The 24,770-nt window shown below is 49.2% G+C and overlaps 1 protein-coding gene across 1 annotated transcript in view; it reads right to left on the bottom strand.

Annotated features, from left to right (window-relative positions):
* The window catches only part of PCSK6 (proprotein convertase subtilisin/kexin type 6), a gene marked incomplete at its 5' end in the record, with an annotated part of 182,135 nt that overhangs the window by 53,455 nt on the left and 103,910 nt on the right, over nt 1-24,770 (bottom strand). The window contains 5 exons of the mRNA XM_035024323.1: nt 1,054-1,190; nt 5,035-5,223; nt 15,319-15,436; nt 17,596-17,699; nt 22,219-22,319. Coding sequence (XP_034880214.1) covers nt 1,054-1,190; nt 5,035-5,223; nt 15,319-15,436; nt 17,596-17,699; nt 22,219-22,319 — 649 coding nt within the window. The remainder of the gene's footprint in view (nt 1-1,053; nt 1,191-5,034; nt 5,224-15,318; nt 15,437-17,595; nt 17,700-22,218; nt 22,320-24,770) is intronic.

Raw genomic sequence — 24,770 nt, 5'->3', positions numbered from 1 at the left:
TATCTGGTCAGGATCTAGTATCCAGAATATTTAAAGAACGCTTACAACCCAATAATAAAAGACAAACAACCCAGTTTTTAAAACAGGCAAAAGATCTGAATAGACATTTCCCCAAAGAAGATGTAAAAGTGTTCAATAAGCCCACGAAAAGATGCTCAGCATTATTAGTCATTAGGGAAATTAGTGCAAATCAAAACCCCAATGAGATATACTTCACACCCACTAGGATGGTTATAATGAGAAGGAAATGAAAATAATAAAACAAGTGTTGATGACGATGGAGAGAAACTAAAATCTTCATATCGTGCTGGTAGGAAAGTAAAATGGCACACAGCCACTGTGGAGAACAGTCTGACAGTCCTTCAACCAGTCAAACAGAGCATTACCATACAACCCAGCCATTCCATTCACAGGTATACAACCAAGAGAACTGAACACGTACACCCACATAAAAACTTACATGTGGATGTTCAAAGCAGCATGATTCACAGTAGCCGTTAAGTAGAAACAACCCAACTGTCCATCAACTCATGAAAGGATAAAACAAATATTATATACACAATCATATAATACACTTAAATCATATTTAGTCGGGAAAGGGAATGAAGCACGGATACATACCACAACATGGATGAGCCTTGAAACCAATATGCTAACTGGAAGAACCAGTTGCGAAAGGCGACATATTGTGTGATTCCGCTGACGTGAAATGTCCGGAAGAGGCAAACCCATAGAGACAGAAAGTTGATTAGGGGTTGCTGGGGGCTGGGAGAATGGGGATTGTCTGATTCACAGGTATGGGGCATCCCTTTGGAGTGATGACAAAGTTCTGGATTTAGGTAAGTGGTGATTGTTGTACAATGCTGTGAATGTTCTGAAGGTCATTTAGTTACACACTTTAAATAAAAAGGATTTCCATGGTGAATTGTACCTCCATTAAAAAAAAAAAAAAAAAAAAAGACTTACCAGAGACATTACAGTTAAATAAAAGTCTGGAGTTGACAAAAGGGTTGAGATACAAAGTGGAGTGTGAAATTCCTCTGAGCCACTGACCTTGCTTCTCTGGGTTGCGGACCTGGGACGGCATGTCTTGGATTTCCAAGGTCCATTCCCCCTCAGCCTTTTCTCCCCAGCAGTGCACAGTCATGAATTCCCAGTTTGTAAACCCTTCATTGGAATGATCCAGCAATCTGCAATTGGAGACTCGGGGTGAGAACACAAAAGGGTCGGGAAAGGAGTGGTGGGTAGGGGGCCGGGTCCGAGGAGGGCCGTCTCCCACCTCGGAATTACTCCTTGGGTGACCGCTACAATCATCCCTCTGAACACCACCTCAAGGGCAGCAGCTTTGAGAACGGAAGAAAAAGAGACCTGGTCCTCAGCTGAGGTAAAAGCAGGTAACTGCTTTCAAACCTTTGCATGACGACCGAGCCCTGGCCAACAGCTTCCCCTCCATTATCCCATTGGGTCCCCCAAATATTCTGAGAGGCAGGCAGGCTGGCAGGACTCGCTGTTGCCCAACAGGGACTCAGCCAGCGATGGTCTCCCTCCTGCCATCCTCATTTATAGACCGAGAGATCCCAAGTGTCATGATTAGTGGTAGGTCCAACGGCCAGTAACCGGCAGAGCTGGGACTCCCTCGAGGGCATTCTGACCCCTGTCCTTGTTCTTTCCAGGACCAAGAAGTGTTTAAGACGTTACCAGAGAAGGCCTTCAAACCCACCCCCACACCCAAAATATTCCTTCAGAAGGTGTGTGATTCCTTCCTACCCCAGTAAGGGATCCTCCAGAGCCCCAGACACCAATGCCTGGGTGCACAAAAGCAGATGGAGGTTAGGCCACATGCCCCGGGGGCATCCCAAAGGAAGCCTTTCTAAAATGCTGGCCTGTGGAATGAATGAAACCTTCACATCTGTCATGGAGCCAGATCTTGTGTGCTCTTCTCCAGAAGATACTAAGAAGGAAAAATGTGCCTGCGACTCTCCAGAGCTTAATGGAGTTTCAACAGGTGCATTTGGGGGAGATGACATAACTAATGGGCCTGGTTGTTTTCCAGTGTGTGCAGGAGGGACCCCTGGGGGCAGCGTGGGGTTGGCGCAGGAGCTCCCTCCCCTCAGCCAGCCTCCCCCTCCAGGGTTCTGATAAGCCTCCATACCCCAAGGTCTTCCCAGACTGGGACTTCAGCCCAGATCCATTTTCTCTTGTTTGACTTGAGCAGGAAACAGGAAGCAACTCACGGATGCCCTCTTTCTTCCAATACCCAGTTCTTCTCCCTTCCCCTTCCTTCCCCATCTAACTTCGCATCTCTTGGAAGAAGGTCTTAATCCGAGGGCTCTGTTGCTTGGCAGAAGTTCAAATGCATGTTTTGTGTGATATAAGATTGGATTCCTGATTTGGGTGTTCTCTAAACATCCAACGAACGTATAAGCATGCTTATAGAGAGAACGTTCCCTGCGTGGAGAAGAGTGAGGGGAAGGGGCACACCCTGTCCTTTCTGCTAAGAAACTGCAAAGGTCAAGGCTGATTTTCACACATGATGCCAAGCTGAACACAACACACTTGGGACAGAACAAAGACAAACTGTCTTTTAAGGGCTGAAAGACTTAATGAATGTCCACTTAACTCTTCGTGAAAAAAATACTGCTACCTGAAAAAGCTGCCAAATTGAGCGAGATGTGAAGGAAAGGTGAAGGTAATAGATCCGCAAATACACACACTTGATATAATCACAAAATCTGTGCCTTGGAAAAAAAACCAAATTCCCAAGACAGAGAAGAGTGCCAAGTGGCCGCCAGGCAGGTTTAATGTGCTTGATGGCACAGGAACAGCAAACGGGTCGTCGTGAACCCAACGAACTTGGCAGGACCCACTCTCTTTCATCTGAGGGGCTCACGCTGGGCCTGAGCAGAATGGAGGTCGGAAAAACAGAGTGCAAGCAAGCCAGTGGGGGGAATGCCGGGGGGACGGGGGGGCCTGGAAAGTTCTTCCAGGTTAGGTAGATGGATGGAAGCAGGACAGGACGGGAAGCCAGCTGCACGTGCCAGGTATTTTCTTCTGCATCATCATATCCAGTTCTTGTAGCAATCCTGCCTGCAACAGGAGTAAAGTGACATTTCCGGAGGTGAGGGGTAAAGAGGGGAGAAATGGCTGGCTGCTGGGTACCCCGCTGGGAAGTGAAGGAGCAGGGGTAGAAGCAGCTTGACTCTCTGGGCTCCAAAGCCCATCTTTGGCCCTGGTCCTTGCAGGTCACGGCCGCCCCAACCTCGAGGCCTCACGGTGGCTCTCGGTCAACCCAGGTCACCCTCTGCTGCCCGTACCCAGCTCCTGCCCCGAAGTCAGGGCTCACCACCTCGGATGCCTCCTTGTGTCCAGCCTGCAGCAAACGGGGCTCCAGGGAGGTGACCTCGCGGGAGCCCAGAGAAGCGGAGCCTTGCCCGGCCTCGGGTGCCTGAAGCCGACCCGCCCGTCTGCCCAGCTCCAGTCTGGAGTTCGCACGGGGAACGAGAGCCCGCAGCAGAGGACTTCCAATCTTCCAAGGAATGCTAGAAATCTAGACTTTTCTATGGAATCTCTCAAAGTCCCAGTAATAGTAATTTGGTTGCAAAAGAGCATAACACTGTGGCTGACCAGCTGGTACTCTCAGGCTGCTCACGGCCTTGCTTGTCTCCTCCGGGCAGAGGCAGAGGGTGGCCCCGGCCTACCCCCAGCGGGGAGAGAGGCCCCCTGTGGCTCTTGGGCTACGAGGGTGGAACCTAACCTGATGGGGCCTGAGCCGGATGGCCAAGCCCTGGGAACCCATGCAGCCAGGATCTGGTCTCAGGGCTGGTTCCGGGGCACCAACCACAAACTCAGTGCTGGCCCGCTGGGCGCTGCCTGTCAGCCCCCTCTGCAGCGGGGTACGAAGTGCAGGGCACAGCTCCCCACCCCTTCACACAAAGGCCGGCATCTGCCTGTCCTTGCAGCAGGCCAATCTTTGTGTCTTCTGCCAAGTAGGGGTGGGGTGGAAGGGGGCTAAGAAAAAGGGCAACTCCTGCCCGGCCCCGAATGGAGGCATTCTCGCGACCCCCATTTCTGAACCCTACAGTCCAACTCTGGCTGCCGCCCCAGGCAGGTAACCCAACTGAGGCAAGCGGGCCCAGCGTGGGCAAGCAGGGAGTGGGGCCACAGCCCAGGGGACGGGGACGGGCCATCACAGGGTACCTCCTGAGGTGGCGGGGGACACAGTTCAGTTGCCAGCTCTTTTTCAACAGAAGCCAGAAATGCTCGCTTGTCCTGAAACCTCTCTCTTCCCTCCGCCTCTTAGCTAAGGGAGCCGAAAAGAAGCCCCAGTCCCTCTCCGCCTCCCCCCAGCTCCCACAAATTCCTTCACACCAGTGACCTGCTAGAGACACAAATGCATTAAAGCACTTCTCCTTGTTTCTGACCTCGTGGAAGAAGTGGCTCCATGACTTTCCATGAACTGTACGTGAAACCCCAGAATTCAGAGCCTGTTTCTTGGGCCTTAGGCTAAACAGGGACCCCCTCAGGCCCTTGCATGAGAATCCTGCCCCAGAGCAGCCTCCGGGCGCCCCACGCAAGCCACGTCTCCCACAGAGTGGAGCCTCCTGCCCACAGAAGTTCAACCACGCTACGTACAACTGGACGACCGTGCCAAAGCTTCGGGAGGCAAGGCAGTCCTCCTCCGATACGCATTCTCACTTCAGATGCCGAATGAATATGAGAAAAATGATCTTCAGCACACTTCTAAGAGCAATTAAGTCATAGCCAGGATTCCATAAATCTCTCCGTTAAACAAAGCAACCACAAACCCTTGTCACTCCTGCCTGGAAACCAAAGTTTTCCAGGATGGTGTTGAAGGCCAAGTTTCAGGTTGGGGGAGGGGGGGTGGTACGTGTAAATGTCACCAAGAGGAAGCTGCTGGAAGGAAGAACAAACCAGCCTGGATGCCCCGCAGGGATGCTGTGACCTTGGGCTGGATGGGCCCTCCTGTTAAGCCCCAGCCCCTGCCCCAGCCCTGCTAGGCCAGCCTGGCCTTACCTCTTGGCCAATAGTTGAGACTTGGTTCCTGAGGGAGAAATGAGGTGGATCTGGAGGTCTCCCCGGCGTGGGTGGGAAATAGAGATGCGAGCCATCACGTGCTCCAGGTAGCCCACGCGCTGGTCTGAGTGGTCAGCACAGGCAGTGGTCAGGGCAGTGGTCCGAAGAGTCTGCACCACAGGGATGCTCCTGGAAGAGGAGGAAGGGGCTCAGGTCTCCACACCAGAGGCTCCAGGTCTTGCATCGGGGCAGTGGATTCAGGCCCTCCCAGGGACCCCCAGGGACAGCACCAGCCCCTCTTGGATGCTCTCATTGGAGCTATCTTGCCAGCCAGAAGATGTTTGCTGTTCTGGAACTTGCTTAGAGATTTATAAAGAATGGCTTTGCATACAGACTCAGCTAACATACTCAGTGATCAGCGCCCTCAGTGCCCAGGAGCCGGCTTCTCTCCAAGTAGCCTTTGATTAGCTCATTGCCTCAACTGCTGGGGGTCAGCAAGGCTTTCAAACTTCAAACCCGACTACTTTGTTTCAAAGACTGGCCTTGATAATATAAGTCACAATGCTGAATAATAACAGCAAACATTTCCTGAGCGGACTGCATGCTGGGCACTAGATGTAGCATTAGTCTGAGAATTTACAAGGATTGATCCATTACATCCAGAAAGAGGTCACACACAGCTACTGAGAAGCAGAGCTGGGATATGAGGTCAAGTTCAAGCCTCCACCTCTGTGCCACACTGTCCCGCAAGGATGCTGGTGTGGATCCATACTTGTGTTCAAGATACCGAGGAAGAGGAGATCGACAAGGTACCCGGGGCCAGAGCTGGGCTCTTGTGCTAAATGCACCAGTCAAGGCCGCAGTGACTGGACCAGGGTCATGGAGGATGGACAGGATCTGGTCCCCTCCCTCCTGTCGTGCTAGAGACTAGGTTCCCCTCCCTCTCCTGTCCTCTGATGGGAATGGATGACAATTCTCTTAACAAAGTCAAGGCAGTTTTACCACATGGGATGGAATCTGAGGATAAGCATCAAGTCCCAATCATTCACGAGTTAGTTCCACCAGAATCTTCTAACACTCCCTGGAGGAGGTAGATACAAAGGCTGCACCTGCATCCAGGCTGGGCACTCCCATCTATTCTGGGCCACCGCAGCTCGCCCTCACCACTTGCAAACTGAGGAAAGATCTCCCACCGCCCAGCAGCACATTAATTCCCCACTGCTCAGCCAGTGCGCGGTTTATTACGGGCAGCGCTTTGCTCATTTCGCCTCGACTTTCCGCTCAGGAGGGGAGGCTCGAAGCATAGGCTCAGCATCTCTCAGGAATTACATCGCTTGGCTCTCCTGGGCCTGAGTCATAAAAAACAATCAAAACAGCTATAAACAGTGATGTAATTCCTTCGGAGACTCTGTAAATATTTGAAAACATGATTTGCATGCATCATAAATTGATTTAGAGATGCTGACTTCTTTCACTGCCTTCTCCCAAATTTTCCTGCCTGTGTTTACAAGTCAGCAGGCCCCCCACTGCGGCAGATGCAGAACCTTTCCTGGGCCCAAGAGGAAGATCAAGTTAAAGCAGAAACAAAAGCCATCACAAAGTTTTAAAAAGAACCTGCCCCATCCCTCTCACACCTTTGGCCAACGGGGAGGAACAATCACTGACCTAGAAATAGACCTGAAATCCCATCGAGGAATCCTTAATCTTAAGGATAAGGCACAGGATTTCAGAGAACAGGAACAGGGTATGAGAAACCGCAACCCAACCCCACCCTCACCTGCCCACCTCCCTGTGGCTTGTGGTGTCGACATGGAGAGGAGGAAAAAAAAAAAAACATCTCAAGGAGTATTAAATACTCTGTGAGATTATTAAAAGCTTCTTGCATTTGACTCTCTCATTCTTGCTAAGGGACTCTAGTTGCTAGGCCACCCCTGAGGTCAGAAAGCTTGGTTGGTCTAATGCACAGGGGCTGCCTCGCAGCTGTCCCGGGGTGGGGGGGCTGGCTGGGGGTAAGCGGTCCACAGCTCCTTCGGGTGTTAAATTCTAGCCTGGTTAGATTTTCAAAGCTGAGACATTACCCCCAGCTGGGGGACTAGGAGTCCCTTCCTCCAGGGAACAAGGCTAATTACAACAATTAGTTCTTACGAAATGGTTATAGAGCACCAGACCCCCTCATTTATGCAAGTTCTGGGGGAGGGTGGGGAGCCCAAGACAGCCACTCAAGAACAGCGAGTTGTTACCCTCCTTACGTGCAGTTAGCCTTCCCCACATTTTATTTCTGCTCCCGTTGGAACAAATAACCTAATATTCCAAATCAGGAGATTTTCCATTTCCTTTAAAAAAGGGGGTGGGGGGTGGCAAGAGACTTGAATTATGTTTCAGGATAGTCAAGCTGAAATTTTTCTGTTTTTCAGATAGAAACTCCAAGTAGAAGAGGGGAAGTCAAATATCAAAAGCCATTACTTTGTAAGGATTAACTCTTACCATCAACGGGGGGAATAAAAGGAAGTTATTCCCCATCCTACAGTTATTTCAAAGATAACACAGAAAATGCAAGTTGACTCCAAAGCCAGTTTATTTTTTAGTTTAAACGTGTGGGGATTATCTTTGTCCCACGAGCATGGCTAGGTTGTACTTTAACCATGAAAATTGAGAAAGATCTTCAAGTTCCCAAAGTAACTAAAAATGTTGTGCTGTGATTAAATTCTGTAATTGTTGTCTGTGTATGCAAGGCCATCCTCCGAGGACCCTAAAGGACCCCAAGGGGTTAAAAAATCCCATAAGACCTACCTCCAGAACCAGTGATATTTAAACTATGGAGACTGCCCTACTTTGAACCGATCTCTGAGGACAGACTTGTCACTTCCTGTTGAACCACATTTCAGACTTAATTACTGATACTCCAGATGTTCCTCTTTCATCCTGAAGTCTCTTAAAACAGCTCCCTTCTCCTGAGGGGGTGGAGGGTTCCCAGCGACAGGCAGCCTTGACAATGACTTCCTAGTACCTCCAGACCACAACTCCTTCGACCTCCTACCTCTCTCCAATGTGTAACAGCATCTTGTATCTTGTAAATGTGTAGAAACAAGATCCCCATCTACTCAATCCAAGGCCCTCGCCAAATCACAAAGCTCAGACTCTTCTGACATCAGAGTGAAATCCAGAGCCAAAGATAAATATTTTCAAGGACGGGTTTTCCCTGCTCTCTGAAAGTAGAGTGTTCCTATGAAAACTTTCTCAAGCTGAGAGCAAAGGCGTAAAGCAAAGAAGCAATTACCATTCATTTATATGGGGAAAAAAAAAAACAACAAACCTGTGTGAGCATTCCCAGACCCCAAAAAGTAACCTTTGGCTTTCCTGATACCTTAGGACACATCCTGCTAATGGAGGCACAGAATAAATTGAGATAAAGCACAGATGCTCAAAGACACCGTTCAAAGCTCAGGCAGCTTGATGCTGAGCTGCTGAGTGTAGTTCCTGGGGATGAAGTTTGGGGGGCCCCCTCTCGCTGCTCAGGGTGCATCCTGCCTTTATCACACACAACTTGCTGCAAAACCCATGCTGAATGTTATTTTTGCTTTCTGTCCCCTTTTTGGGTAAAAGCAGAAATCCTCTTCCGATTTCTTCTAGGTACTAAGGCTTTTGTAAAAGCGAAGTGGTCTAAGGTGAGCCTTCAGAAGTGCGAGATACCTACAAACCAAGTGGCCGGGAAAGCAAGGGGGGAGGGGCCGTTACCGGTGGAAACCCTCCACTGTTGCACTTGTCTTTCTGCCCTGCCTGGGAACCCACGACAAGCCAGTATTTCTCACTCCCACCTTGAATACCTCTCTCCAGCTCAACTACGAGGGCAGATCCGTGCTCTGGCACAGAGCATTTCCAGGGGAATGCCACCTTCCCAAGCTGCAGGGCTGGGGGTGAGAGCAGCCCAGTTCCCCATTGGACAATTCTGAGATCCTGCCGAGTGGGACACCCACCAGAATCGGAAGGCAGGGGTGCCTTTCCCCCTGTTGTATTTGGTATCTGTGTTGGGGAGATGAGGCTGCTGCAGAGCCCAGGACCATTACAGTGGAAAGAACCAGAAGGTCAACCAGGAGACTCTTTCGCAGACCTTCTAAAGGGTAATGAGTGGAGTGGAGAGGGGTTAATTGGGACAGACTTGTTAAATGAAGCTGTATGAGAGCAACTCAGTCTGTTGGAGGACACAGAGTCATCTGAATGGGGACAGTAAGAAGCTTCAGAGTCACTTCTTAGATCTATGTTCTAGGAGGAACCTTCTTGATAGAATGGTCATAGAGTCTAGGGTAGATAGATTCTGTATACTTCTTATTCATATTCACTGACATTTAGGGTTTTCCTTAGATGAAATCCCTTTCGATCATGAAACCACAGTACATCATTTAGGCTAGAAATAATATTTATAAATTTTTATTTTTATTTATTTATTTTTTTGCGAGAGAGAGAATGAGAGAGAGCATGAGAGGGAGGAGGGTCAGAGGGAGAAGCAGACTCCCTGCCGAGCAGGGAGCCCGATGTGGGACTCGATCCCTGGACTCCAGGATCATGACCTGAGCGGAAGGCAGTTGCTTAACTAACTGAGCCACCCAGGCGCCCTAGAAATAATATTTAAAAAGAAAAAGAGGCTAATCCAGTACATTACTCGAGACATGCTGTTCATGATTAATTTGTAAGGTGTTTTAATACACAGTGTTTCAATTTATAGTGCTTATTTTTCTTCTGTGCAAAACAAGGAGCTAAATTAGCTGGCTCTAAACATCCCTTCCAGCCTGAGATTCAATCTGATGGGGAGTGAAAAAGACAATACGATATAGTCAATTCTCATTATTCACGATTCCATATTTGCAAATCCACCTAAATCAATACTTGCGGTGCTTTTGTGATCACTTGTGGATATATGCAGAACTGCAAAATATTTGAGTTGCCTGGTAAACATGTTCCCAGGTGAGGCCAAACAAGGTGACGCTCTGCCTTCTGGTTTCAGCTCTCATAGTGTGAACAAGTATCCTTCCTATGATCTATTTTTAATGCCATGTTTTTCACATTTTTCTTTCTTTTGTTGGTGGTTTTATTGCTTAAAATGGTCCCCAAGCATACTGCTGAGGAGCCGTCTGGTTTCCTAAGTGTCGGACAGCTGAGATGTGCCTTATAGAGAAAACACGTCTGCTGGATGAGTTTTGTTCAGACATGAGTTACAGCGCTATTGGCCTTACGGTCAATGATAATGAATCGGTAATATATATTAAATAAAATGCTTTTAAACCGAAACACACATAAAGCAAAGTTACATATGGATCAGTTGACAAAAATGCTGTGACCGGAGGCCCTGGATGTCCCCTAGCAGCGACGGTTCTGTATTTGCAAATTCGGTATTTGTGGTGATGTCACAAAACATCACTACCGTGCATAACGAGAACTGGCTGTATTATTCAAATTCGAATAGGAATTTTTGAAGTAAATTGCATTTATAATTTGGGGAAAACAGGTTTGTGGCAAAAAATAAGCTTGGCAGGGCAAAAGGGCTGTAGGAAAACAGGCAGCTTGCCAGCGTTCTCAGGCGTCTCCAGGCGTGGCAGGAAGCAGGACAAATATCAGGACCCAGGTATGGTCACCCCCCCAGGGCAGGACAGCAGAGCACGAGTTTTCTTAGGACACCCAGCCATGCCCTACGTAAGAATGACACGGTGGGAGAAGCCAGAAGCAAGGGCCTCCCTCCTATGGTACCCAGGAGTGCACACCGTGAGATGTCCTGGGGAGAGTTGCCGGGTGGGGTGTGGGGGCAAACTGTACAGTGCAGACCGAGCCCAAAGGTAAGAGGGGGTTTTAGGCTTTAAAAAGATGCTAAACCAGGCTGTGTGAAGTTGGGCCCTTATGGGTCCCAGCCACACAGGTATTCCCTATCGGGACACAGGAGCCATGTGGCCTTGCCCGCTTGCCTAGCTAAGCTGCTGCAGACAAGACACCTGGGCCTGGCCTCTGGGGTGCTGGCAGCTGGTCAGGGCTGGAGGAACCTCCAAGGAGCCAGAGTCAAGGTGATTTCCTGTCCTCGGGGCCAGTGTGCCCAGCCGGCTGGGGATGCAGAGGGAAGACAGGGGAAGTGTCCCCTGGAGAATGTGCAGGTCACACTCCACTTGGTTGGGTCCTGCCTGAGTTCCCGTGATGTGTCCCTTCCCAGGGGAGGCAAGGTGGGCTCTGGAGAAAGATAGCCTGGGGTTGCAGCTCAGCCCTGCCGCAGCTCAGCCCCAGGCTACTCCTCGACTCTTCGGTTTCTTCAATATATAAATGGGGGGGTGGAAATCGTTCCCAAACTTCACACCCTTGGTGGGTGTTTTGAATGTATGAGTACACAGAAAGTGCTGAGAACAATGTCTGGCCCATAGTAAGTATCTGATAGTCATTATCCATTATGCTTACCTATGTATTTATAAGTAGAGTTGTTATAAAGTGACCACCGCATGTGGTCTGGTTTAACGAAATTAATGTGGTTAATCCATAATTAATTCTTGAACATCTACAAATATACGGCCTGGCCTACAGATGATTCTTAACATTCAAAGCCTTCAGGACCGAAGTATATTTTGGGGTTGTGTGAGTTCTTTAAATGAAAGACCAACCACACTAAACTGTAAACTCTGTCTGGACGGTAACCTTCCAAAACCTATGAAAACTGAAGAGAACTAGATAAGGTCTTACTGCTTGAAGAGACTCTGCTGTTGTTGCTGTCTTTGTAGCAGGGAGTAGAGAGTCAGGGATGTCAGAAAATGATTCATGGGAGGGGCACCTGGGTGGCTCAGTTGGTTAAGCGACTGCCTTCGGTCAGGTCACGATCCTGGAGTCCCGAGATCGAGTCCCGCATCGGGCTCCCTGCTCAGCAGGGAGCCTGCTTCTCCCTCTGACCCTACCCCCTCTCATGCTCTCTCTCTTTCTCAAATAAATAAATAAAATTTAAAAAAAATAAAAAGAAAAAAGAAAATCTTTCCTGGGAGCCTGGATTTTTAAAGACACAAGGGAAGTGCCGGCTAGAAACATCCTAAGGGTCAACGAAGATATTTAATAACTGGGCCTTCTTTTTTTTTCTTTTTCATTCATAGGAATGATATTGATGTTGATTTTCTTTCTCACTTTTAGAAAGGTTCTAAAAGTATCAATTTTATCCTACTCTGACACACAGACGTAAATAATTTGGCACAGGCAATAGAAAAGTTCTAAGTAGACTGAAATCCGTTTCTGCCCAAGACTAGGCAAGGATCTCTCCTACACGTCTTGGAATGTTACAAGGCATTCTCTTTTGCAAGAGTTACCTGCCAAGTTGCAGTGATCTCCCCCTTGCTGTTGCATTAAGATTTAGCATTCATGGACAGTGCCTGTGATGCAAGGTAGGTGCCGGAGAGCTGGGCCAGACTCCATGGCCTCTGTTTTGGGGTCAGGGGGTGACAGGCCGTGAAGAGATGGCTCAACGAGATCTGGCTGCACCTTGGAGCAGGGGGCCTGGCCCCTCTCGTTCCTCACCACCCCCACCCCTGTGGTCCCCTCTCTCTCTGCTTCTCCAGGCAGGCTCCCTAACCTTCTCCAGGCTCCAAGGGACTTCTAATTCTCTCAGGAGGAGGATCTAGACAGAAACAGGCTAAACTGCAAACCCCACAGTCCTTAGATGTACAGTGTCTGGACTAGAAATGCTGACCTATTGCTCGGGGTCCGTATACGGCTTTTCTTTAAATTAAAGAGAATCAGTCGTACTTGTTTCCTGATGGGGCTCTTCTTGTCTGTCTGCAGGGGCAGCCCAACTTCCCTCCACTGTGGTCTTTCCTGTGCTGTTGGCCTTTTTGCCCCCTTTTAGACTGAGTGTGACTCGGGTGGGGGTGGCATCGGACAGGACGGTCCAACAGAGGAACACCAACGGGGCCTGGGTGGTCATTTGGGGCCCAGTGGCTGCCACTGGGCAGCAGGGGGGCTCTGCAGAGAGGGTGGCCCACGGATTCCTCCTGCAGTGGCCATGAAGACTATCTCCCTGAGCCATGACCTGTGCCAGGAGCAGAAGGCTGAAGGGCAGGAGAAGACGGAGAGATCACTACTCTTCGTTCCTGCCCTGGCACGTGACCACCAACACCCAGGTCCTCTGACTTAGCACCCCGGGTAGGACATTACTGTAGAAACGGCAGGTGTGGACACGACCTCCTCTAGGACGTCCATCCTTGATGCTCCATGAACACAGTTCCCTGACCTTCATCACGCCAGGGTGGCCCTTCTCTGCTCCCCAAGAGGAAAGAGGTAAACGTATCACATATGTTACACACAGGTACACACGGGATGGCCACATAAAGAGGCTCTCTCTCTCTCTCTGTCTCTGTCTCTCTCAATCTCCCCGTCCCCCTCTCTTTCTCTGTCTGGAGGCCCTTACGTCCTTGGGAACAATCAAGCGTGCAGTGAAGCAAGTGCTTTGGGAGAGCGGGCTGGCCGAATATTCTAGAAAGAGCCTCAAACTGCTAAATGTAAAGATAAATTTGCTTCTGAAACAGAAGTCTGATTCATCCCCTCTGTTGGAATTTGCAGAGTCCTTTCTTCCCTCCAAGGACAGGAACAATGTCATACTGTATGTTACGGCCAGTTGCCTCAGCTGTCTAGACTCAGTGTGCTTTCACTTAAAAAACAAAATAAAATAAAAATAAAAACCACCCTTCGCCACCTAGGCACCACTCTACCATCTTAAAACTATTTCTGGCAGGAAAAGAATGCTTCATTCAGGAGCCGCCCTGATGGGGAGACCAGTGGAAGGGAGGCGGGCCTGGACGTGGTGGCCTCACGGCGCAGGACGCAGCTCCCAGGAGCCCAGCATCACCTTACCTGGAGTCTGATTCTCCATGTGCCGGGCATTTTCCGACAAGCAAAACAAAAGAAAGCAAAGGGCCTTCTTGATCTCAGAGAACCTCCCACTTTCTTCTGAAATGACAGGCTAAGGCTCCCCGGAGAAGAGGATGCTTGAAAATGTCAAGATGGAGATCTGCTGCCTGCCTACCAGCCCGTCAGGCCCAGGAGGCCTCACCCAGCCGTCAGCCTTCATTAGCAGCAGGATGCAAATGTAGTTTTTCAAAAGCGCCATCCCTGGCTACTCATACAACAAGCAATTTCTGAATTCCTACTGCAGGGCCAGGTGGCAGCGAGAAACATTTTTCTCAACATTGCACGGCAAAAGAACATATTGTAAGAGGTAGATGCTTTCAAAAGGGAGGCGGTATCAAAGGGAGGGAGCTGCATGGGCTGATAAAGCAAGGGTCACTTTTAATCACTCCAACATTTCTTTTTCCAAACACACATTTCCCCAAAGGTAATAAATAGTTACAGCTAGGAAGGGGAAAAAAAAAAAAAAAAGCATTCCATTCTTTATCAGATATTGAGGCCTAGAGAAACACCATTCTCCTCCTTAAAAAGTATAGCGGCAGTGGCAGAACTCAGAAGAAGAATCTGATGTCCTCTCCTAATGGAGTAGGGTTCCTGCTATCTGATTTACTTTGCAGCTGTCTTTGTTTGTTTTTTAACAAAAATTTCAATGAACAAATGTGTCTGATTTAGAACAACTCACTACAAAGGGCGATGCTGGGAGTGTCCTAACTCTGGAAAAAGGAGAAGCCTGGGTCCTACAGCACACCGCTCAAGGCTTGTTAAAAAAATCCTGGTGCTTAAACCTCAAGAAGGCTATGAAAGTCCAGATTCAAGAGACACAGAGGAGAAGTGCTCTGCACTTTGGATAATAAACTGCCTTCTGCATCGGGGAAGGGGCAGATGCCGCCTCTCTTGTTCACGGCTGATGGAATCACACTGGGGGCTCTTGGGACAAGAAGGGCTGGGCTGGAGCTAGGGCTCCCACCTGAAAGAAAGGACACTCATCACTGCTGCCCACTTCACCCCACTGGGCAGGCCTGATCGCCGGTCCGGCCAGCTCTGCTAAATATTCTGGGTAAGAATTTCCAGTACGAGGGACTATGGGGCATCTGACTCCCTACTATGGGGCGTCTATAATTGACAGCAAAAGGCCTCAAAAGAGTCATGAGTTAAGGAGTGATTCTTTTCCAGCTCCAGAATCCATAAGAGAAAACACAGACACGTCTACACACATACTACCATGTGCACACAATGCCCCCGCCACACGTGTGCCCATGATGTGCACAGGAACGCATGTGTGAACACCCTTACACCTTACGCTGTACCTTACAGCACAGTCAGCTCCGCACTGACATTCCTGAAAAGCCACCTGGTGCCTGAGCTGAGCCTCACCTGGGTCTCTTGTCTGTGGTGGCGACACACACGTGCTGGGCGGGCACTGCTGTCCACTTCTTCGCCTCCGTGACCAGGGCCTCTGCGTCCACCAGGCCGAATCCATAGAGATGGCTGACTGGAAAGACAGAGCCTTCAGAAGCGCCTGCCCCCCCCGGAATGGAGCAAGGCCCAGCTCTCGCACTCCGCTCGGCTCCCACGCAGGGCACCGGACCCACAGCTGCCACGGTCCTGGGCCAGACCACCTGCACCACTCATGGCAGGGCAGGAACGCGGGCTACCTCCTGGAAAGCCCGGGCTGCGGCCCTTCTGAGGCCTGCTCCAAGATCCCAGCTGCGTTAGCCTCCCCCAACCTGTACTCCTTCAGGTCAGGAGTGCGGCCCCCAAAACGTAGCTTATTTTGGTGCAGGGCCGGAAAAGAAGCGTGGAGAGGGCCTAGTACTTTCTTTCTGCGAGACAGGGATGGGTTCCCCCCGCTACAGAAGGGACCTGTCGGCATTAGAAGCTCCTCAAATCGTAAACCGGACTAGAGAAACAAAAACCTGAAACCCTTTGGTTCATGCGGCCATGATGTATAATAAACCGGAAAGCAAGGCCGGGCTCTTTTTTTTTTTTTTTTTTTTTACCATTTTCTTTGCCTGCGCAATTCCCAGGGCATTCTGGGAAAGTGGTATGGCTCAGAACTCAGACCGTGAGTGCTTGTGAGTGGGCCGGATCCAGTGTTTATTGGCCACGGCAGGAGAGTTTCAAAGTTTAATTTAAGAGGCAGGGTCAAGAACGAGGTACAATCTATTTTCCTATTTAATTAGGCCAACACTGAAATGTAGGTTAGCTCTTGTTATAGCACACCACTAGCACCAACATTCTTGCAAGACAAGGATGCATTAGGCCTGATCAATGGCTTTCTTATTAAAAGGAATGTCCCCTGGAACTTAGAGTGACAACACTTGTCCTATATTTTACAGAGAGTAGTATCAGGCTCGGTGTCGAAATAGTTGGGCTTGAGCTTCAGAAAAGGAAAAAGAAGTCCTCCCTAACATACCCGGGCCAAATGTAAATCTTTTTCAAGTACCTCTGGTAGAAAGCAGGCAAATAAAGCTTGTGGCACAGTCCTATAATTATCTGCTCGAGAGGCCCCAAATACCTGGGTTACAAGCCCTGACTGTGGGCTGATTTCATGGAACCTAGGTCTGTCAGGCTGGGTTGGGGAAAGAAGCCTTGAGTTACTTCTATAACACAGAGAGAAATTTTATGGTTAGAAAATAACTCGGGGCGCCTGGGTGGCTCAGTTGGTTAAGCGACTGCCTTCGGCTCAGGTCATGATCCTGGAGTTCCTAGATCGAGTCCTGCATCGGGCTCCCTGCTCAGCAGGGGGTCTGCTTCTCCCTCTGCCCTCTTCCCTCTCGTGCTCTCTCTCTCTCATTCTCTCTCTCTCAAATAAATAAATAAAATCTTTAAAAATAAAAAAAAGAAAATAACTTAAAACGGGTGCCTGGGTGGGCTCAGTTGGTTAAGCGACTGCCTTCGGCTCAGGTCATGATCCCGGAGTCCTGGGATCGAGTCCCACATCAGGCCTTCTGGCTCAGCAGGAAGTCTGCTTCTCTCTCTGACCCTCTCCCCTCTCATGCTGTTTCTCTCTTAAATAAATAAATAAATAAATAAATAAATAAATAAATAAATAAATAAAATCTTTAAAAAAAAAAAAAGAAAATAACTTAAAACATAACTATCTCTGTGTCCTCATTGTACAGATAAGGAAACTGAGGGCCCGTTTCCAAATCATAGAGCTACTCAGGACTAAGAATGCAAGATGCCCTTAGGTGGCACACAAACAAACAGTATGTATCTTAACAGTCATGGATTTGTTTTGATGTGCATTAAAAAAAATAAAAATCTACCTCAAACCCGTGATTAACTAGATATAATAAAGTTTCTTTTTAAAATATATTTCTTTATGTAAAAAAAAATGCAAGTCCATGTAAAGAGAACTATTACATCAATACTTGGTACAGGTGGTCTCTGGATGGCAAAAGTCGTGATGTTTAGGGAACCCTGAATTCTACTGATCTTAGGCTTTTTTCTTAACGTCAGTGTGAGGTTACTTTTCTTAATTCTCTAGCTACGTATTTCTCACTCTTGTGATTCTTTGAGGATTTGGGGATTCTTCTGGAGAGGCTCCTGGCACCCCTTTAATAGAGATTCCAGCAGGTCACCCAGTGGGTCCTCTGGGACAGGCTGTCCGGTCCCCGCCCAGCCCAATGGGAGCTGCCAGCGCACCTTTATGACCGGCACCGTTGACTTTCCAATCATTGGCTTTCAGATGTGCCGGCCTGGATGTCTTTACCAGCAGGTGCTGGACGTCCCTCCAGGTTAACTGGTTACTGAAACGACACAATGACAGACCAGTGAAGCCCAAGCCCTCACGGGTCAAAATGACGGCTGCCCAGGCCCATCGGCCAGCCCTGAGTCGGGACTTGAGTGAGCCCTGCAGGCTCCATTCCTCAGCGAGGGTTTATTTCATAACCTCTTTGTAAAGAATGGTTTCCAGGGATTAAATCCTAAGATAAAACAGTGCAGCGGGTGACCTAAAATCCATAGCGTTAAAAACCCAGCCCTGCTGCCAAGGTACCTGAGTGTGTCCAAGGGCTACCAAAGAAATTGTGGCAGGGGGAGAGGGACATCCTGATGTTTCTAAGTCCTGGGGGTTATTCTTCATCAGGACGAGCAAATGTTATGGTGCACAAAAGCATGCTTGAGCCTTCATCTGCCCAGACCCCACACCCCCCACTCCCTGCCCCTGGTGTGGACCCACCTGCTACCTACTGTAATTCAAGATTTTAGTAACTCTAAATTTCTAATACATTTGTTTTGGTGCAAAGTAGAAACGTTTCATTGAAAGAACACATGCCCACTAATAAAAATGCATAGATCAGAGTTTTGTGAGTCTAAGATATATTGTCCCGCCCCCCCCTTTTTTTTAAACACCTCTGAAACCAGGATGCATCTTCTGATGATACTCTATCATAACCCCCTCTGTTCACAGCATCAAGACCAGGTCACAGACAGAGGCTGGAAGGACCTGCACCCCCTCCTCTTGACCCAGTGCCTGCCCCACCCCCACAGTGGTTACAACTGTCTTTCCAGGCACCCACTCTTTGTGTGTGTTTAAAAATATACATAAAGGGGGCGCCTGGATGGCTCAATCTGTTAAGCATCTGCCTTTGGCTCGGGTTGTGATCTCAGGGTCCTGGGATCGAGCCTCATGTAGGGCTCCTTGCTCGGTGGGGAGCCTGCTTCTCCCTCTCTTTGCTGCTCCCCCTGCTTATCCTCTCTCATTTTCTCTCTCGCTTACTTGATCTCTCAAATAAATAAATAAAATCTTTAAAAATCTTTATAATTTTAATTTAAAATCTATATAATTTTAATTTAAAATCTATATAATCTAAATAAAATCTTTAAAAATATATATATATACGTAACAGAAAATTTACCACCTTAACCATTTTTCTGTGCACAGGGCAGAGCCATTAGGACCTGCACGTGGTGGTATATTCATCACAAACCATCATCTCCAGAACTTTTTCATCTTCCCCAAGTGGAACGCTGTCCCCATTAGACACTAACTGCCTGCTTCCCCCTGCCTCCAGCCCCTTGGCCACCACCATTCTGCTTTCTGTCTCTTTGAATGTAACAACTCTGGGAACCTCATATACATGGAATCACACAGTACGTCCTGTTGGGACTGGCTTGTTTCACTCAGCATGATGTCCGCCAGGTCCATCCACATTGTACGTAGCAGGTATCAGAATTCCCTTCCTTTGTAAGGCTGAAGAATACGTCATGGCTTGTATGGACCACATTGTGTGTATCCATTCACTTACTGATGGGTACTGGAGGTATCTCCTCCTTTTATGGTTAGAGTAGATCCTATAGTGGCTGCACCATGTCACGTTCCCACCTCTTTGCCTGTTGTCCACTGGGACCTCACCGTGGTTTGAGTCTTGGGGCACACACACATTCCTCCCTTGGGACTCACTCTCCAGGTGCTAGCCCCACCCGGTCTTCTCTGATTTCTCCAGCATGTTCTTGCCTCTGTGCCAGTAACCTCACTGGCTTCCTGGCCACCTCCCCCCAACTGTGTCCATCAGTCCAGTTTCCAGGCCTTTGCTTGGCTTTCCTCCCCTGCCCTACTGCCCCTCCTGAGGGCCCATGGCCAACGTCATTGTTCAGGGGGGATTCTGAGGCCCCACATGGCCCAAGGCCTCGCCCTCTTGCGTATAGACACAGGCTTTAGAACTCAACCAGAGTAGATGGGGCTGCACCCCTTGTTTCCCGTGTGACCCGGCAAGGTACTGCGGGGCCTATCAAGGATGGCTCCAGCAGAAGGTGCCAGGAAGCAGGAGCCGCAGAACTCAGGACAGAGTGGGCAAAGAAAAGGAGAATGTTAGAAACTGTCTCATTATGAAGACATCATTTTATTTTGGACTCTGGTAATAAAATCAGAAATATAGTTGTATGAGAAACATAGCTAAGAAATGGCATTGGAAATGTTTTTCAGCAAAGATGGGACTGATGGGAAATCCCAGGACGGCCACAAACCAGGACAACCTATGCACAGTTCATACCCACGAGGGTCTTTCTTCGTTTTTGTTACATGCTATCCACAGGCCCTCCCTGACCCCCTGAGACCTCCTCCACCCAGGACGATCTGGCTTTGCTGGGGTGCCTTTTACGTACAAGTGAACAGGGTCTGAAGGCAATGCTAGGCGCAGGAGCACCAGGCCTGCTCCCTGGACACGTGCACTATCCCAGTCTCCAATCTCCTCACCTCAGGCCCGCAGGGGCCCTTGTTATAACCTGTCCCTTCCTTGACCAGTCCTGCAGGTTTAAAGGCTCTGAGCTAACGCTGTTTTCAGACTAGCCACCTGTGAATTTATGGAGGAGCTAAAAGGGCGAGGACGATGACTACCAGAGTTTTCATGTGTCCACAGGCCAAGTTTAATGGAACAAGCCAGCATGAAATGAAGCTTGCTTTCTATTTAGTTTTGACTAACAAAATTCCTTGCATGCTTCCAATAAGGGATGGAAGGAACTATAAAACAATGAATTGCTAAGTATGTGAATGCCACTTTCCACACAAGTAAGTAATTATTTAGAATTCTTTTTTTTTTTTTTTAAAGAGCCTCAGGACACAGAAGCCAACATTTTGGCCTGAAAATTAAAAAATATTTAGCTATTCCTTTGTTAAACTGGTAACGTTTGAGTTGCATGCTCTTTTGCCTTGGACAAACCAACATGCAAATATCCATAATTATAAGGATCGAAGCAACCCAAAGAGGATTTTCTGAATCATTTAAAAACTTCAACGACAACAACGGACTACTTCAAATGGCGGGGCTGTTCTGAGCCCGTTTTGACGTCTAAACTAAATTTGTTTTTAACACCATGATTGCATGTGTAGCAAACTCTCTTTTCTTTCTGACCCATCTGGACACTAACAATTCCAGAGTTTTTATTTGGCTTGTGACAGATAAAACATCACCACTGCCTTGTCAGTTTATCAACTAAAGTTTTTTTTTTTTTTTAAAGATTTTATTTATTTATTTGAGAGAGAGAGAATGAGAGAGAGCACATGAGAGGGGGGAGGGTCAAAGGGAGAAGCAGACTCCCTGCCAAGCAGGGAGCCCGATGCGGGACTCGATCCCGGGACTCCAGGATCATGACCTGAGCCGAAGGCAGTCGCTTAACCAACTGAGCCACCCAGGCGCCCTATGAACTAAAGTTTAAAAAGGGCACCTGTAGTGGCCTGAAGTGGGATTTTGGAGTGTGATGCAGAATGGAAGGGAGGCTTGGGGTTCTGGCTCCCCCAGCTCTCTGTGGTCCTACAAAGGGCAGGAGACAGTGAGCTTTAAAAAGGAAAAAGAAGGGAAGGAGTCTCTTCATATCCATTAAGGGTAGCCTTAAAAAGGAAGGAAATCCTGACCCGTGCTACGTCGTGGATAAACCCTGAGGACACTGCTATGTGAGTCAGTCACAAAAAACCAAATCCTATGTGATTCCACTTACACGAGGTGCTTAGAGCAGTCAAACTCATAGAGACAAAAGGTGGACTGGTGATTGCCAGGACCTGGAGGAGGGGTTACAGGGAGTGTTATGGGCTGAATTGTGTCCTCCCAAATTCATATATTGAAGCCCTTGCCACCAGTCCTTCAGAATGTGACTGTAGGTGGAGATAGGGTCTTTAAAGAGGTCATTAGGGTCACATGGGATCATTAATCCACTATGACCAGGGTAGACTGTATGAGGACACAGGGGGAGGGTGGCCATCTACAAACGAAGGAGAGAGGCCTCAGAGGACACCAACCCAGCTGACACCTTGATCTTAGACTTCCAGCCTCCAGAACTGTCAGATCATTCATTTCTGTTGTTTAAACTGCCCAGTCTGTGGTATTTTGTTATGACATCCCTAGCTGACCAGCACAGGGAGTTGCTGCTTACTGGGTATAGGATTTTAGTTTGGGATAATGAAAATGTTCCACAGATGGACGGTGGTGATGGTTACTCAAGGTGCATGTGCTTGATGAAATGTACATTTAAAAATGCTTAAAATGGGGCGGGGGGGCGGAGGCGCCTGGGTAGCTCAGTCGGTTAAGCATCAGCCTTCGGCTCAGGTCATGATCTCAGGGTCCTGGGATCGAGTCCCGCGCCAGGCTCCCTGCTCAGCGGGGAGTCTGCTTCTCCCTTTCCCTCTGCGACCCCCCCCCATGTGCGCGCTCTCTCTCTCTCAAATAGATAAATCTTTTAAAAAATTGGTTAAAATGGTCACCTTTATGTGTATTTTACTGTAATAAAAACGTACAGAAAACAAAGGAAAAGAAGGGGAGGCAAGTGGGAACTTACTTTGCTTCTAAAGCCAAGGCGATGATCCCCGCCACCATGGGGGCTGAAACCGAGGTCCCCGTGTGGCCGTCCGTGCAGCGCTGCCTCAGATCCGTGGTGACCTGGGGGACAGGGCGGCAAGAGGCGAAGTAGGCTCTCAAAAGATGTCAGAGGTCAGAGGCTACTCAAGATGCTGCACCTGGACAGGTGTGGCCCCCGGTCCCAGGGACGGAAGAGGCACTAGGCAGATGCATCTCCCCAATCAAGGTTTGTGTCTGCTCCTCGCTGCTAATCTGCTTTGCTCTCAAACATAGAACAGGGACCTGCGGCAGGAGTGAGCTAATCACAGGGTGGGGACAGGGAGATAAGGCGGCGGGAAGACAAGCAGCAGGAAACCGCACAACGTCACGGCTGCAGATGTGTGTGCTGAGACCCAAAGGTAAGAGAAGGAAACAAAGAGTGGCCCTCCATGGCAGAGTCCCCACCTGCCATAGCCCAGGTTAACGACCCCCAAGTCACCCCTGACATCAGAGCAGTTGGAAACAAGGGCGGGGGGTGCCCAGGTGGCCCAGAGACCACCCCTGCCCTTACCCAGAAGATCAGAGGTCGGTCACAGAAGGTCACAGATCATTCTCTACCAGGATGTCCTCCTCAGAGAGTTGACAGTGTCCTAAAGCACCCAGTTCTATCTGCAGCAGCAGATGAACCTGGAGTGTCCGTGACCTTCACAGGGCCTGCTTTGTGGGACAATGAAGCTGGCTGTTCTCCTTGGGAAGGCAAAGCTGACTGCAAACCGAGGGGGCTCTGCGTGCCTTCCTCTGAGGCACTGACTCCGGGCCAGGTGGGGATATTGATTCTGGACCTCATTAGCGCACAGCCTGATTTGTCCCTTGTCTTTGAACTGATGCGGAGAAGCGGCACCGTGGAATCACCACACATGGGTTCAGCTGTGCCACACGTGCAGTGCTAGATGGGATTCTGGCCCTCGAGCTACACCCGTGCATGCTGCAGACGGCACTAAGTTTGCTAACCAGCACACCTTAAATCAGCCAGACTATCCTGGATTGTCCAGTGGGCCCCATGGCCTCACCGGGCCCTGAGAAGTGGAAAGAGGCAGAAAAGTGTGTCGGAGAGCCGAGGCAGAAGAGGGACCCAAAACATCTTTGCTGGCTTTGACGAGGGAGATAGAAGAACATAAGCCAAGGAATGTGGGCAGCCTGGAGATGCTGAGAACAGCCCTTCGCAGACAGCCCACAAGGAAACCAGAGCTCAGTCCTATAACCACAAGGAACTAAAATCTGCCAACGACCTGAATGAGCACAGAATGAATTCTCCACTAGAGCCTCTAGAAAGGAACACAGCCCAGCCAGCACACGGATTTCAGCCTCAGGAGGCTCAGAACAGAGACGCAGTCGAGGCTGTTGCCCTGCTGACCTCCTGAACTCTGAGATAATAATTCTGTGCTGTTTTAGGCTGCTGAGTTAGGGATAATTTGTTACGAGAGCAATAGGAAACTGATAGCCACACCAACAGCAAGGCTCTAGGAGTTGATCTACATAACCCTAGAGGATGAATTTCCCCAGTCATAACAATCCAGATCCCCTCCCCAACGGAGCATCTTCCTTCATCACATTCCGGCTGACAATCACCCAGGAGACAGGATCCAGCCCGTCTCATGCACATGCAGGTTCCTGGCAGAGACCAGCCTCCTCCTCTCCTACCCCCCCGGAGGCATCCTGCTGTTAGGAAGGGAAGCTGAGGGCAGGGAAGTCCAGACAAGGATGCAACCTCTGACCCCAGGATCGTCATCTGCAAATGGGCCTAATGATGCGTCCTTCACAGGCTTCTTTCTGGTGAAAGTCATAGCTGGCGCCTGAAACATACTTACATTCAGTAAATGGTGGCCAGTGAGGGACACTGAGGGTGTCTGGGCAGGCGGCCACGCTCCCAAGAGCAGGGGAGGCCCATGGCTGGCTTTCCAACCTCTGAGAACTGGGGAGTGAGCAGAGGGCCCCCCTCCCTTGCAGGGAGGGGATGGCTCAACCAAGGTGGGCAGTCCCTGCTTCCTGAGACCAAACGTCATGCGTGGAACTCTGCTCCAGGACAGCAAATGAAAGAAAGCCAAGGAATGAATGGGTGAGCGATGCTCTGCCGGGCGTTACTCCTTTTATTAAAAGTCATATGTCAGCCCCGAGCAATCCCTCCCTCCAGGCGAATATGGCTCAGCATTCGCTGGACAGAGAGGAACAGAGTACGGGATGGGACAGAGCCTTGATTTCCAGCTGACACCTGCCTGAACCGCACAGCCTACAAGCTGCCAACCATCCAGAGAAGTCCATCCCCTTGCAGGTCCTCCTGGAGGACTCAGAGCAAAAGCTCGGCTCTAGTTGAACTGAAAACAACCACCACCACAACAACAAAAACAAAAACCCCAGCAAAAATGCCATCCATACTCTCAGAGGAGAAGCCTAGCCCAGGAAGTACACTAAGTGATTTTCTCTTTTACCCTCCTCTTAACTGCACCCTTCTGGCCCGTATGTTATTGCTCGGAGAAGAGAGAGGAGAGGGGAGGG

The sequence above is a fragment of the Mirounga leonina genome, unplaced genomic scaffold (genome assembly GCF_011800145.1).
Source record: "Mirounga leonina isolate KUSES-001 unplaced genomic scaffold, KU_Mleo_1.0 Mir_178, whole genome shotgun sequence".
Classification (NCBI taxonomy): Eukaryota; Metazoa; Chordata; class Mammalia; order Carnivora; family Phocidae; genus Mirounga; species Mirounga leonina.
The sequence above is the reverse complement of the archived record's forward strand: the minus strand, read 5'-3'. Positions and strand labels throughout refer to the sequence as shown.